Here is a 14,529-nt window from a genome sequence, read left to right on the forward strand (position 1 = left end):
CTTTCAGCAGTATTCGTAGTAATAGTAGCATCTGTGATATCGATAGTATTAGTAACAGCAATACTAGTATGTATACTAGTAATAGTAGTATAGTTTCACTAAGCTATACAATACTATGCTACTAGTAGTAGTATCGTAGCTTAACAGTTAGTATAACGCGCGGAGGTGCGGAAGGCGATCGCCTCGCTACGCGTCTCCAAGTTCACACGCGCAAGAAACTCCTGCCAGCCTGACGCGCGCGCGCGCGGAGGAACCTCGCGTCTCGGCACCCCCACACCTCATCCCGCCGCGCTGCCTGCTTCGGCTTTCCCTAAGCGGCAGAAGTGCCGCGAGCTTCGGCCAGACAGCTTCAGTACCCGCTCCCACCCCTCAACATACGCGCGCGCGCGCGCCCCACCATCAGCATTCCCAAGAGGGGAAGTTTTCTCTAGGTGGGTCATCACCATCGCCTCCCCTTCCTTCCTTCCTTCCTTCCTTCTTTCCTCCCTCAAGCAGCCCTTCATTACCACCACCACCACCACCACCACCCCGCCACGCACGCACATCCTTCCTGCAAAAGTGGGCTTGTTTTGTCTAGCCAAAAAGAGAAAGAAGAGGGGATTGCCTGGAAACGCAGAGAGAGAGATTCCCCCTCAGTTTCTTGCAGATGCGGCAGGTCCCTCCCCGTCCCCGCTCCAAATCTTCCTGAGATCCTGGCAGAAAGAGAGCGAGGGAGGAGGGAGGGAGGGAGAGCGAGCGAGCGAGCGAGCGCAGGTAAAAGGATCTGCTAAGCTAGAGGAAGGAACCTCAAGACCCCACCAGGAGGCAAAATTGCTCTGTGCGTTTTCCTATCCAGCCCTTTTCTCTTCCCAGCGCTTGGGAAGCAATCCTTTGCCTGTCTTCTTCCTGCTTCTCGTTTGGAACTCTTTTTGGTGGGCGGGGTGGTGGTGGTGGGAGAGAGACTCTCTCCATCACACCCCCTTGGGTACCACTTTGGAGTTGCGGCATCGCCGGGGCGACCCTCAGTTGCGTTTGTGGGATCTGTGTTTTATCTCCACCAGTCTTTTCACCACCCTATCCAGAAGATGGTCAACGATCGGTGGAAAAACGTGGGGGGAGCCTCTCAGCTGGAAGACGGTCCGCAGGAGAAATCCCAGGTAAGCATTTTTTTAAAAAAAAATTAAGTGAGGATGGTGGTCTAAGAGAGGCAAGGAATAGAAGAACGGGGGTAGGAGGATAAACCCTGAGTGAAGGAGAGAGGAACTGGTATCGATGGAGAAAGAGAGATGTACAAAAGGAAATTGGAGGGGGCACAATTGGATGTTTAATTTGGATTAGTTACCCTCATTTATACTTACAATCAGGTGATTAATATGGGGCTAAATAAGAGGATCTGATCCCTTCCTAACAGTACACAAGCTATATTAATATTCCTCTGCACTTGAGGATGTAACCATCTCCATCCAGAGTCACTCTAGATTAAAAGGATGGAGGCTTTGGATTGGACAGGATACAGGATGCACTGCTTTCTCTCTGTTTCTTAGAAAACCAGCCACCCAAAAACTTTTTTATCCTCCTGTTGATGCTCCTCTCCCCTTCCTGTGCCCAGTCCTGCAATGTGACTGCAGTATCTTTGCACAAAATTAAAAAGATGTAGAAGTATTTGGGGACACGCGGATGGTACACTTTTGCCCATTCAGCCATGTGAGGTGGTTTCCCTCTTAGCTGCCAGTCAACCCACTGGCTGATCTAGCTCAGGACCAGCTCTCCATGAGTTTTAGATGGGGAGCCTCTCCCAGCCCTACCTGGAGATGCCAGGGATCAAACCTGGGACTTTCTGCATGCAAAGCAGATGTTCTGTCGCCAAGCAAGGCCCTTCCATTAAAAATACAAATAGGATCCTAGTCTCTGGGATTCAGTATGGACATAAGGGGATGCCTTATGTCAGATCATTGGTCCAATTAGCTCAGTACTGTCCACACTGACTGGCAGCAGCTCTCCAGGACTTCAGGCAGGGGGTCTTTCCCAATTCAACCTGGAGATGCCAGGGACGGAAACTGGGACCTTCTGCATGCAAAGCAGTTGCTTTACCACTGAGCTGTGAGCTTTCCATGAAAAGCAAAGCAAGATGCTAGTCCTCATAATTTTGAATCAAGAGCTGAATTAAATAGAGATATAGGAAGGTGTTTTATACTGAGACAGACCACTGGTCCAGTTAGCTCAGGATCAGCTGCTCTCTAGGGGTCTCAGACAGGGAGTCTCATACCAACCCTACCTGAAGATGCTGTGGGTTGAACGTGGTACCTTCTGCATGGAGGACATGCTGTGCTATTGAGCTACAGCCCTTGCCAGTAACAAAAACACAATAAACTGCCTTATAGTGAGTTCATCTGGTATACTGATGGGTAGCTGCTCCCACAGAGTTTCCCCCCAGCCCTACCTAGAGATGCCAGGGACTGAACCTGAGATCTTTCACCTGCAGAGCAGGTAGTCTACAACTGAGCTAAGCCCCTTCCCCTAAAAGTAAAGATTCTAGTCCTCATAGTTTTAAATACAATTGTACAGGATCATAGGTAACTGTCAGACCATTGGTTCCATCTACCACCAGTACTGTCTACACGGAACGGCAGCAGCTCCCCAGGATTTCAGGGCAGTGGGCATTTCCAGACATACCTGGAGGTGCTGGGAATTGAACTTGGAGCCTTCTGCATGCAGAAGCAGGTGTCCTACCACTATACAGCAGCCCATCCCATCAAATGAAATCATGTTCTAGGCTTTAGGTTGCTGAATTAAAGGCTGATTTCAACAGAAACATAGGAAAGTGGTTTTTATTGGGCCAAGCCATTGGCCCCATCAAGCTCAGTACTGTCTATACTGACCAGTGGCAGCTCTCCAGGGGGTTCAAGCAGGAAGAGTTTCCCAGCCCATGCCAGGGATTAAACTGGGACTTTTTGCTTCCCAGACAGATGCTCTAAAACTGAGCTATGGATGCTCTCTGTGAACAAAAGAAGCTGTCTTGTTCAGAGCCAGACCATTGGACCATCTAGTTCAGGATTGCCTACACTGACTGGCAGTAGCCCTACAGGGTTTCAGGCAATGGTTGTGTCTCCAACTCCTGCCTGGAGACTGAGCCTGGGACCTTCCGCATGCAAGGCAAGATGCCCAGCCACTGAGCTACGGCTCTTTCCCGAAAAATAAAGCAATATTGCATTGCAGGGAGGTTGGACTAGATGATCCTCAGCGTCCCTCCCAACTCTACAATTCTAAGATCACAGACCTTGTGGCTCTGAAGAAAAGACTGGTTTTTTAAAAAGAACTTAGCATAACTCAGACATGGGTCCATCTAGCCCAAGATTGTCTGCACTGACGGCAGCTGCTCTCCAGAGCTTTCAGGCAGGGAGTCTTTCCCAGCCCCACCTGGAGGTGCTCTTGGGGATTGAACCTGGGACCTTCTGCATGCAAAACAGATGTTCTGCTGCTGAGCTCTGGGCTGTCCTCTTCAAACCATCACCCCCTTCCCTATGCTGCCAAGTTGAGTGGCATCCGGTCATCCACTGCTGCCAGGATAGGGGTGGAGGACGCAGGTGCATGGCTAGCAGCGGTCTTTGGAACAGGTGCTCTCTCTGAAACACTGTGGAGTTGGGTGGCTGGGAGCCCATCATCCGCCCTGGCAACCCTCACCTCTGTTTGTGCGAGATTAGCAGGCGTGCACAGGTCTCTCGCTGGAGTTTCAGGATGGCAGGCTCTGTACATTCACTCCCAGCTTCACCCTCCTGCACACACACGCAACCTTCCCCAGGGACCCTCTTGGAACCTGTGTTGCTGGCTGTTGGCAAAATCCTCCTTGAATTATTTAGTTTATTTATTTACAGACAGAATGTCACTCTCTTTCTCTCTGACTCAGAGGCTGAGCCACAAGGCAGGCAAATGGATAAACAGGCTGGGGGAGAGGGGGAATGACACTCCCCACCTTGCACCCCCCCTCTCCAAAGCGCCTATAGAAAACTCACATGTTCCTTTATGAGCCCAGAGGCACTCTGTTGTTGCAAGAAATGGTATTGATTGATTGATTGATTGATTGACTGCATTTGCATGTACATGGTTCTCTCCAACTCTTCATTTTAATCCCCACAACAACCCTGTGAGGTAGGTTAGGCTAAGAGAGGTAGTAAGTGGCTCAGTGTCTCCCAGTGAACTTCATGGCTGGGTGGGGATTAGTCTGGTGCTCTAACCACTACACCACAGTGGCTCTTGATGATAGTAGGCAGAAGACAAGCTGTAGGCAGAGCCAGAGCCAATTAGAAGTGGAGCCAACTAATTCTAGTTTTGTCTCCCACCCCTTCTACAAGGGGCGACACTGAGACTAAGGAGGAAGAAGCTGACACCCAGGGGCACCCGCTGGACTCCTTGCGAGTAAGAAGACAGGCAAATGGGTTTTGCCTGGGGGGAAAGGTTGGTGGGGCAGTGCCCTTTTCACCCAAATGGGCAAGCCTCCAGCACCTTCAATACACAATTGTAACATAACCTCCAGGCTTAGAAGCAGTTTACTACTTTAGATGCCAGAGACAAACAACTAGCGAGAACTGCTGCCTTCAAGTCCAGCTTCTGGGTGTCATGACTGGCCACAAGAACATAAGAAATGCCTGCTGGATCAGGCCAATGGCCCATCTAGTCTGGCATCCTGTCCTCCCAGTGACTAACCAGATGCTTCAGTAGGAAAACTGCAAGCAGGACCTGAGCAGAAGAGCAAGTCTCCCCTGCAGTTGATCAGAAGTATTACTGCCTCTGACCACATGGGCCCCCTTTGGCCTGCACCAGCAGGGATATTGTAAGCTTCTTACTTGTTTTAAACAAGATTTATATTCCACTGTTGTAAATTGATTATTGTTATTAGTATTACACAGCACCCTGGGGTCAATTTGGATGAAGTGCTGTTTAGGATCGTTAAAGAACAAACTCATACACAGGAAGCACTGCCTGTGCTGCTGGGAATGTGCAGGAAGCCTGGCGCAATGAAGACTAGCCGCCTTTTAAGGAGGAGTTTGCAGTAGTAGAAGTAAAATAGCCTGGAGAAGTGTGCAACAGTAATGTTAAATAATCTATGTCGGGGTGGGGAAACTTTTTAAACCCAAGGGCCGCATTCCTTTGGGGGGGCCACATTCCAGCAACATGTGGGGAGCCAGAGGGGAAAGAAGGACAAGCAATGGATGCAAATGTTACTTTAGACTTGTTTCTATGTTTACATGCACACACCTCTCTCCATCCTCCATGCAGAGCTTTGCCACTGAGATGCAACTCCCTGTTTGTTCCTGCCAACAACCCTTTGCTGCCTCAGCCTAGTTCTCTCTGAACCTTCCATCCTCCTGTGAGAAGGGGGGAAACACACCACATGTTATGCTACACGTGCTACTCACTGGGTGCTAGATCTGTAGGACCATTTTGGGGCATCAGACCCCTGTCCCCCTATCGAAACAAAGAAGACTTGATAAACCACCCTTTTTCATCTAGAATATGTTTCTCTGCCTGTTCTCTCCCTTCCCAAATCTCTCAAATCAGCAGACCTTGTAACAGCCAAAATTGGATAATTTCTTTGCAAAAGGATTTTCCTTGTACTGCTTCCTCCCTGCCAAGGATTTTGATAATATGACTTCCATTCTAATGTTTAGCGGAGACATCAGATTCGCTGTCCTTCCTTTTGTGTATGTGTCCCCCCCACCCGCCGGCTCATCTGCTGATTTCAGTAGAATTTACTTCCAGTTTTAGTGTGCAAAAGACTGCAGCTGTGGATAGCAGGCCCTACACATAACGTGTGTTGAGAGTTGGGAAGAGAACTTGTGACTCTCCATGAATTGTTGGACTCCAACTCTCATTGTCCCTGACTATTGGCAGTTGTTGACTGGGGCTGATGGGAGTTAGAGTCCAACAGCATCTGGAAGGTCGTGGGCTCTCTTTTCTGGCTTCACACCTCTGTGAGTGCATTCAGTAGGTGATCCCTAACTGGTTGGGACCTTTGTGTAGGACAAGGATACAGAGCCTGCTTGCGGTGTGTGCATGTCAAATTGTAAACAGTAAGGTCTGCTGTTGCAGTTAACATACTAAACTCAAAGTAGCTTCCAAAAAATATACCGGCATATTTACAGGCTCTCAAGTCTCAAATATTGAAATGTACCTTTCCTAATGAACCAACTAATGCTTCAGTTTACAGTATTCACTTACCAACTAAAGTTTACTGCCCTGTGTTCTGCCTCCGCTGTCAGAGGCAATCTGCTTCTGAGTATCAGTTGCTGGGAAGCACAAGTGAGAAGAATGGTTGTTGCACTCAGGTACTGCTTGTAGGCTTCTCATAATGGGACTCTTGTCTAGCCACTTAACCCTTCAATACATTATGGTTTGCAAGGGACTTAAGTACACATTATCACTACACTTTTATTTTGAAGGAAAAGCAGCCATGTACTCTCCCCTCTCCCAAGAAAGATTGGGGGCTTTCTATCCTCCTCCTCCACCTCCTCTTGCTTCATTTATTACATTTTATCCCACCTTTCCTTCAAGAAGCTCAATTACATACTTCTCCATCTCCCCATGTAATCATCACAACAACCCTGTGAGGAATGTTGGGCTATGAGCAAGTGTCTGGCCAAAGCTCACCTAGTGAGCTTCATGACTGAGTGGTGGATTTGAACCCTGGTCCATAGGCGCCGACTCCATGGGGCCTGAGGGGGCCCGAGCCCCCTCAATAAATTTATTGGGGGGGCTCCACCCCCCCCAATAATTTAAGAAAATTATTGGGCGCGCGCAGCGGAAATGTCCTCCGCCGGTGATGTCACCCGGGCCTTGCGGAAAAGGCGCTGCGGGAGTCGCCGCCGCCGCGGCGGGGCCGCTGCAGAAGGGTGAGTGGTGAGGGCGGGACGGGGCCGCGCGCTCCTTTCCTCGGCTGCCCTCGTCGCGCGCCTTGGCTCCCGCGGCCGGCGAGGGGAGCCCGGGCTGCGTGCGGCGGCGGCTGCCGCCGCCGCCTCTCCTGGGGGTGCCGCCTCCCCGGGCGGGAACGCTGCGGGTGCGCGAGGGAGGAGGGCGGCCCCCGGGGGCTGGGAGAGCTGGGCTGCCATGCCCGAGAGGGCTGCTCTGCTGGGCGCCGCTGACATTGGAACTTAGAAAACTTCCCGGGGCAGGACCCTGGTATGGGCCCCCCCAATATTTTTTATAAGTCGGCGCCCCTGCCCTGGTCTCATAGAATCATAGAGTTGGAATAGACCACAAGGGCCATCGAGTCCAACCTCCTGCCAAGCAGGAAACACCATCAGAGCACTCCTGACATATGGTTGTCAAGCCTCTGCTTAAAGACCTCCAAAGACGGAGACTCCACCACACTCCTTGGCAGCAAATTCCACTGTCGAACAGCTCTTACTGTCAGGAAGTTCTTCCTAATGTTTAGGTGTCTCCCAAGCCCTTGTCCTGCACTCTAACCATTGTACTACATTGGGTCATTGTTGCCTCCAAGGGTGCTGTTTTCTGGATCAGGGCCCTCCCTATGTGATTACTTTCCCTTTGTATGATGAATTGGCAAAACAAAACAAAACCAGCCATACTATTACTAAAATAGAGTTTTTAAAATTAAGGTTTACTCAGAGTAAACCTATTGAAATGAATGGACCTAACTTAATATTTTTCAATTTCAATGGGTTTGTTCTGGGGAAAAAACAAACTTGTTTGAATACATCCCAGAGTGTATAGTTTGACCTACTGAGTTTGGCCTAATTTTCAGAGCCAAATGACATGTCACGTTAACTGATATCAATACAAAAGCCATGTTTGTCTTCAGGAATAAAGAGAAATGTGTTTGAGCGCCCCTTGAGACTAGCTCTGAATAAGGTTCTTTCTAGTAGAAAATGGAATGAATGTTCAGAGATGACAACCAGCTTCCTCAGTTGTCTCAATGCACCATCTGATGAAGGTGGTTGTCACAGAATCTTAGGCCATTTTGCATTTAAAAAAGAATAAAAAAGCATATTCAAAATTAGTCTTTTAGAGAAACACATTTCTCTAAAAGTGTTTTTAACTTCTCTACTTAGAATTGGCCACACAGAATCACAGAATCACCGAACTGTGGAGTTGAAAGGGACGCATCTAGTCCAACTTGCAATGCAGGAATCACATTTTTTCCTTTAGGGGGGAATAAGCAGCTTTGTTTGGGGGATCCCAATCTGGAATTGGGGAAATCAGATAGATTAAGGTGGGAAGTGTTAATCTTGCCCATTGCTGCAATTCTCCCCACCTTCCTACACACCAGAGTTCTAGTCCTGATCAGATCACTACCACCTTCCCCAGCTGCTATCTAAAGCATTTCAAAAACATTTTCCAGACCACACTTACTTTTTATTTTTTTAAAAAATGGTTATTTCTTCCTATATACATTAAAATGTAAGGGTGTCATCACAAAATCCCCACTGAAGAATTTGTAGTGTCTCATCCGAATCCTGTATTTGCATGAAGTTGGGGCAGAAGGCAAAAGAGAAGGCAGGTTTTAAAATGGCAATTTTAAACAACAGCATAGTTTTGAATAAAGCAGGGATGTTGGGACACAGGCAGGGTTGGTGAGCAATATGAGCAGGGGGGCAGCCCCTAGTATTTTTGTTACTATCCTTTGACATACAAATGATGCTTTCTTATGGGCTCATTCTTTGGCATGAAAGAAAGAATTGTGGAAGTGCTCATTTAAAAGTTGCTAAAGTGCTTTAGGTCCAGGCAGAGGAAAATTGGGTTGTTGATATCACATGCACCAGCCAATAGCTCGTCCCAGTCTATAAACATCCCTCCCGTTTAGGCTGTTGGAAACGTCTGTAATCCTTTTTCTTTTCCAACACATGCAAAATGAGATGTTTGTACTGAATTTGATGAGGGCACTTTTGTAAGGCGGGCGTAGAACCTGCCTTTGCCAATGTTTGAAAGTGTCTTTCACAGCTGACTAGGTTAGTGAGTGCCTTGTCAGGAAGACAACCAGGTTCTCTGAGATTTGGGAGCATGAGATCTAATCCTCCCAGACCACAATCCCACTTAAAAGTGCTGTGCGGTGTAAAATCCTCCCTAGGAAGGCAACAGATGCGGTGGCTCAGACTAGATTACAGGAAAGAAGTACCGTGAAGGGGATCAATCCTTGTTATCACAGCAGGAGGTGAAACACAACCGTTTATTTTTTTTAAAAAAAAGGAAGTTATGAAACTTTGTGTGTGTGTGTGTGTGTGTGTGTGTGTGTGATTGTGTGTGTGTGTTTGTAAACCAGAAAAGTATCATGCAGCACATTCAGAAGGAATTACGTTGCAAGTCATGGTTCAACACCAGCTTGTTTCTCAGTGATCTGGTTAAGCCCTGGAGTGTTTTGCCTTGGAAGGGCTGCAACAGGATAGTTATTGCTTCATATTGGTAAGGAATGTATGGTATAGATCATGTCAATGCCATGGGCTCAAGGACCATGTGTGCTATTGGAATAGAGGGGGCGCAGATGGAAACCCGTGAGTTCCCCCTTTCTTATAAGAGCCTGCAGGATCAGGCCTATGGTCCATCTAGTCCAGCTTTCTGCTTCCCACAGTGGCCATCCAGGAAGGAAGGCACATGCAACAGCACTCTCCTAGCTTGTGTTCCCTAGCATCTGGTATTCAGAGGCACACAGCTTCAGACAGTGGAGGGAGAACATAGGACGAGCCTTGCTGAATCAGGCCATTGGCTCATCTAGTCCAGCATCCTGTTCTCACAGAAACCAACCATATACCTGTGGGAAACCCAAAAGCAGGACCTGAGCACAAGAGCACTCACCTCCTGTGGTTTCCAACACCTGGGATTCAGAATTATTACTGCCTCTGACCTTGGAAGCAGAACATAGTCGTTTTGTCTAGTAGCCTTAAAGGTAAAGGTAAAGGTAAAGGGACCTCTGACCATTAGGTCCAGTTGTGAGTGACTCTGGGGTTGCGGCGCTCATCTCGCTTTATTGGCTGAGGGAGCCGGGTCATGTGGCCAGCATGACTAAGCTGCTTCTGGCGAACCGGAGCAGCGCACTGAAACGCCGTTTACCTTCCCGCCGGAACGGTACCTATTTATCTACTTGCACTTGGACGTGCTTTTGAACTGCTAGGTTGGCAGGAGCAGGGAGCTCACCCCGTCGTGGGGATTCGAACTACCGACCTTCTGATCAGCAAGTCCTAGGCTCTGTGGTTTAACCCACAGCACCATCCTCCATTAATTAGCCTTATCCTCCATATATCTTCTTTTAAAGCCATCCAGGTTGGTGGCCATCGCTGCCTCCATTGTGGGAGCAAGTTCCATAGTTTTAACTGTGTGCTGTGTGAATAAGTCCTTTGCTTTGTCTGTCCTGAGTCTTCCAGAATTCAGCTTCATTGGATGCCCATGCACTCAGGGGCAGAGTACATAGCTACCTCATGCTCAAGGGCCCCAGATGTGTGCCCTTAAGTTCATGCCTAAAAGAGCCAGGCAAAAGAGCAACCAGCCTTAAGTTCTGAGCACTGTCTTATCTACCTGAGAACGTGGGCAGCTTTGTTTGGAAGTCAGAAGAGATGATCAGCCTATAAAAACTGCTTTGTTACAGAGTCACACCACCGGCTAGCTTTGCTAGCTGCTTTGACTGATGTAGATCTCCAGGGATCCCAGTCCCAATTTCTGCCCAATATCCTTTTGTAGTTTGAGATGCCAGGGATTAGATCCGGAGCATTCTGCATGCAAAGCATGTGCTCTGCCACTGAGCTGCAGCCTGGCTGCATAATTCTGTTTTATTCAGCATCTAGTTCAGTATTGACTGACTGTGAACAGTTCTCTGGGGGCTCAAGCAAAGGGAGACTTTCCCCTTACTCACCCATTAACTGCAACTCTGGTTTTAAAACTGGAGATTCCAGAGACCAAACCTGGGGACTTTCTATATACAAAGCTTGAATTCTGCAACTGGACTCTGCACTCTTCCTCATGGTTGGATTACTGTAATGTACTCTTGGGAGGGTTAACCTTGGGGTTGGTCAAGAGGCTTACAGATGGTGTAGAACATGACACCTAGGTTGCTTGTGAGGGTAAGTTACCATCAGTGGCGTAGCGTGGGTTGTCAGCACCCGGGGCAAGGCAAGTAATTTGCGCCCCCTAACCCGTGGATTTGCGCCCCCTAACCCATGGATTTGCCCTAACCCCAGATGTTGCGCCCGGTGTGGCCGGCCCCCCCTGCACCCCCCACGCTACGCCACTGGTTACCACCAGCATATAATACCCTACTTGATTTGCACTGGCTGTCAATCTGCTACCAGGCCAAGTTCAAAGTTTTGATACTAACCTGTAAGTCCCTGTACAGCTTAGGACCAGGTTACTTGAGAGACCATCTTATTCCTTATACACCCAGTAGATCTGTGCATATTGTGGGAAAGTTTCTCTGAGAAGTTCCAAAGATCTCAGTAACCCACTCTGAAGTTATTCACAGCAGGGCCTTCCATGTGGCTGCCCCTGTTCTGTGGAACAGCATTCCTCTTCGAGAGACAGAGGTGCCTGCTTTCTGCACTATCTGAAAACAACCAGAGATAGCTTTCCCCAGTTGGATAAATGAGTCTTTACCATGAGTGTCCACTTGTTACGGTTTCAATCTTGTTTTAAATATATTTTCTGTATTAAAAAAACCCAAAAAACTGTTAGGCATAAATTGCCTGGAGATGGTGGTATAGGAAGGTGATTAATAAATTAATCGTTATAATAACTACAACAACAGCAACAGCTCATACCTGAAACAGTCAATGGCTATTGCTTTGGGGAGAATGTGCTCGTAGCAGTGATGGCTGGCATCTTTTGGGACTGGCATGGTAGACACCGGCGGAGGAACAGGGGTGTGGGGGGAGCACACTGCCCCCGGCGGCATGATCCCGGTGGGGTGCCATCGTGGCTGCCCCCACCCCCGCAGCAGGCACACCATGCCCCCAGGACGCGTGCCATGCCCCTGCAGGCGGCGCGCCACACCCCCAGGACGCACACCTGCCATGCCCCCTTGACTGCTCTCCACCCCCACCCCCCGCTGAAGCTTGAAGCTCCACCACTGAAGGTAGATAGCCATGAAGCCAACGATAGGTGGCGCCTGAGCCAATGAAAGGGCCAATGACAAGCAGAGCCAACCAATCCATGGTGGCTGGGACTCTTTGGCACTGGTGGGGCGGAAGCCAGGAGGACCAATAGCAGATGAATCCAGGAGTACTCCCTACCAGGTCATAGGAGGGCAGGCAGCTGTGCGGGGGGGGGGGGCAGACTGATATTGTTTGGGCAGTACCACACTTGCTTTCATGAACCAGCCTCCACTACTCATGTTAGATTTCCAAAAGAGAAATAATGGTATATATATTTCACATGGACGCTCCCACCCCAAAATATATTTTCTCTCTGAAGTTAAGCCCTATTGATTTTTGATGGAGTTAACTTTCAAATAAGCATGCTCAGGAGTCCTTAGGATGTATCGACCAACAGCAATAAAAGTGTTCTAATGATGTAAAAAGGGCCTTCAAATAACCAGGAGGGTCCAGCAATGGTGTGTGTGCACATGTGAAGTACTTGCTGGGGGAAGAAGGTGTCCTGGCCTCCCCCCTCAATTCCTCCGCCCGGCACCACCTGTGATTCAGAGAAGCAAGTTCAGTCCTGGTGATCCTCAGATGTTGATCAATTGGGAAGGGATTTCAGATTAGTGTATTGAAGACGATAAAGGGACTTGCGAAGACAAATCCAAGAGGATGGGCTGAAAGAGCAGAGGGTGTTTAGCTTACAGAAAAGAAGATTACCGTGTGTCCAGGGGGGAGATGACAAAAGGATATTCAAATATTTAAGACAACCTTATGGATAAATCTGTGACAGCTATTAGATTTCTATCCTCTCCTTCATCACAAGAAGAACCTGCTGAATCAGGCCAGTGCCCCATCTAGTCCGGTCTCATGTTCCCACTGTGGCCACTTGGATGCTTGTGGAAAACCTGCAAGCAGAGCCTGGGCACGAGAGCCTTCTCACAGCAACTGGTATTCAGAAGGATTACTGCTTCCCGCTGTTCGGGCAGAGCATAGCTGTTCTGGTTTGCAGCCTCTCAGTGGTAGAAGTTTTGCTGCACATTCAGAAGGTCCCATGTTCAACCCCATGTGTCTGAGGGCAGGGATGGAAAAGACTCTTGTCTGGGACCCTGGACTACTGCTGACAGTCAGTGTAGATGATACTGAGGTAGATGGATGAACGGTCTGTCTCAGATTAAGGCAGCTTTGTGTGGGCTTGGTCATAGAATCATAGAGTTGGAATAGACCACAAGGGCCATCGAGTCCAACCCCCTGCCAAGCAGGAAACACCATCAGAGCACTCCTGACATATGGTTCTCAAGCCTCTGCTTAAAGACCTCCAAAGAAGGAGACTCCACCACACTCCTTGGCAGCAAATTCCACTGTCAAACAGCTCTTACTGTCAGGAAGTTCTTCCTAATGTTTAGGTGGAATCTTCTTTCTTGTAGTTTGGATCCATTGCTCCGTGTCCGCTTCTCTGGAGCAGCAGAAAACAACCTTTCTCTCTCCTCTATATGACATCCTTTTATATATTTGAACATGGCTATCATATCACCCCTTAACCTCCTCTTCTCCAGGCTAAACATGCCCAGCTCTCTTAGCCGTTCCTCATAAGGCATCGTTTCCAGGCCTTTGACCATTTTGGTTGCCCTCCTCTGGACACGTTCCAGTTTGTCAGTGTCCTTCTTGAACTGTGGTGCCCAGAACTGGACACAGTACTCCAGGTGAGGTCTGACCAGAGCAGAATACAGTGGCACTATTACTTCCCTTGATCTAGATGCTATACTCCTATTGATGCAGCCCAGAATTGCATTGGCTTTTTTAGCTGCCGCGTCACACTGTTAGCTCATGTCAAGTTTGTGGTCAACCAAGACTCCGAGATCCTTTTCACATGTACTGCTCTCAAGCCAGGTGTCCCCCATCTTGTATTTGTGCCTCTCATTTTTTTTGCCCAAGTGCAATACTTTACATTTCTCCCTGTTAAAGTTCATCTTGTTTGTTTTGGCCCAGTTCTCTAATCTGTCAAGGTCGTTTTGAAGTGTGATCCTGTCCTCTGGGGTGTTAGCCACCCCTCCCAGTTTGGTGTCATCTGCAAATTTGATCAGGATGCCCTTGAGTCTATCATCCAAGTCGTTGATAAAGATGTTGAATAAGACCGGGCCCAAGACAGAACCCTGTGGCACCCCACTAGTCACTCTTCTCCAGGATGAAGAAGAACCATTGATGGTCTTTGGTTCACAGTTTGAAAAGACTCAAAAGACAAGAAAGGAGATTCCAGCTAAACATTAGGAAGAACTTTCTGACAGCAGAAGCTGTTTAACAGTGGAACAAAGTCCTTTGGAGGAGGTTTTCAAACAGAAGTTGGATGGTCATCTGCCAGGGATTCTTTAGCTGTGAATCCTGTAGTGCAAGGGGCTGGACTAGATGACCCCCAGGGTCCCTTCCAACTCCACAATTCTGTGATTCCATGCTCAAAGAATACTGCTCAGGATTTAGG

The 14,529-nt window shown here is 48.4% G+C and overlaps 1 protein-coding gene across 1 annotated transcript in view; it reads left to right on the top strand.

Moving 5' to 3' along the window:
• Nucleotides 1-532: 532 nt before the first annotated feature.
• FIBCD1 (fibrinogen C domain containing 1) overlaps nucleotides 533-14,529 on the top strand; it is a 71,816-nt gene continuing 57,819 nt past the window's right edge. The window contains exon 1 of the mRNA XM_028715533.2: nucleotides 533-1,136. Within this exon, the coding sequence (XP_028571366.2) occupies nucleotides 1,065-1,136 (72 nt within the window). The 5' untranslated portion in view covers nucleotides 533-1,064. The remainder of the gene's footprint in view (nucleotides 1,137-14,529) is intronic.

This window comes from Podarcis muralis, chromosome Z (genome assembly GCF_964188315.1).
Source record: "Podarcis muralis chromosome Z, rPodMur119.hap1.1, whole genome shotgun sequence".
In the NCBI taxonomy this organism is placed as follows: Eukaryota; Metazoa; Chordata; class Lepidosauria; order Squamata; family Lacertidae; genus Podarcis; species Podarcis muralis.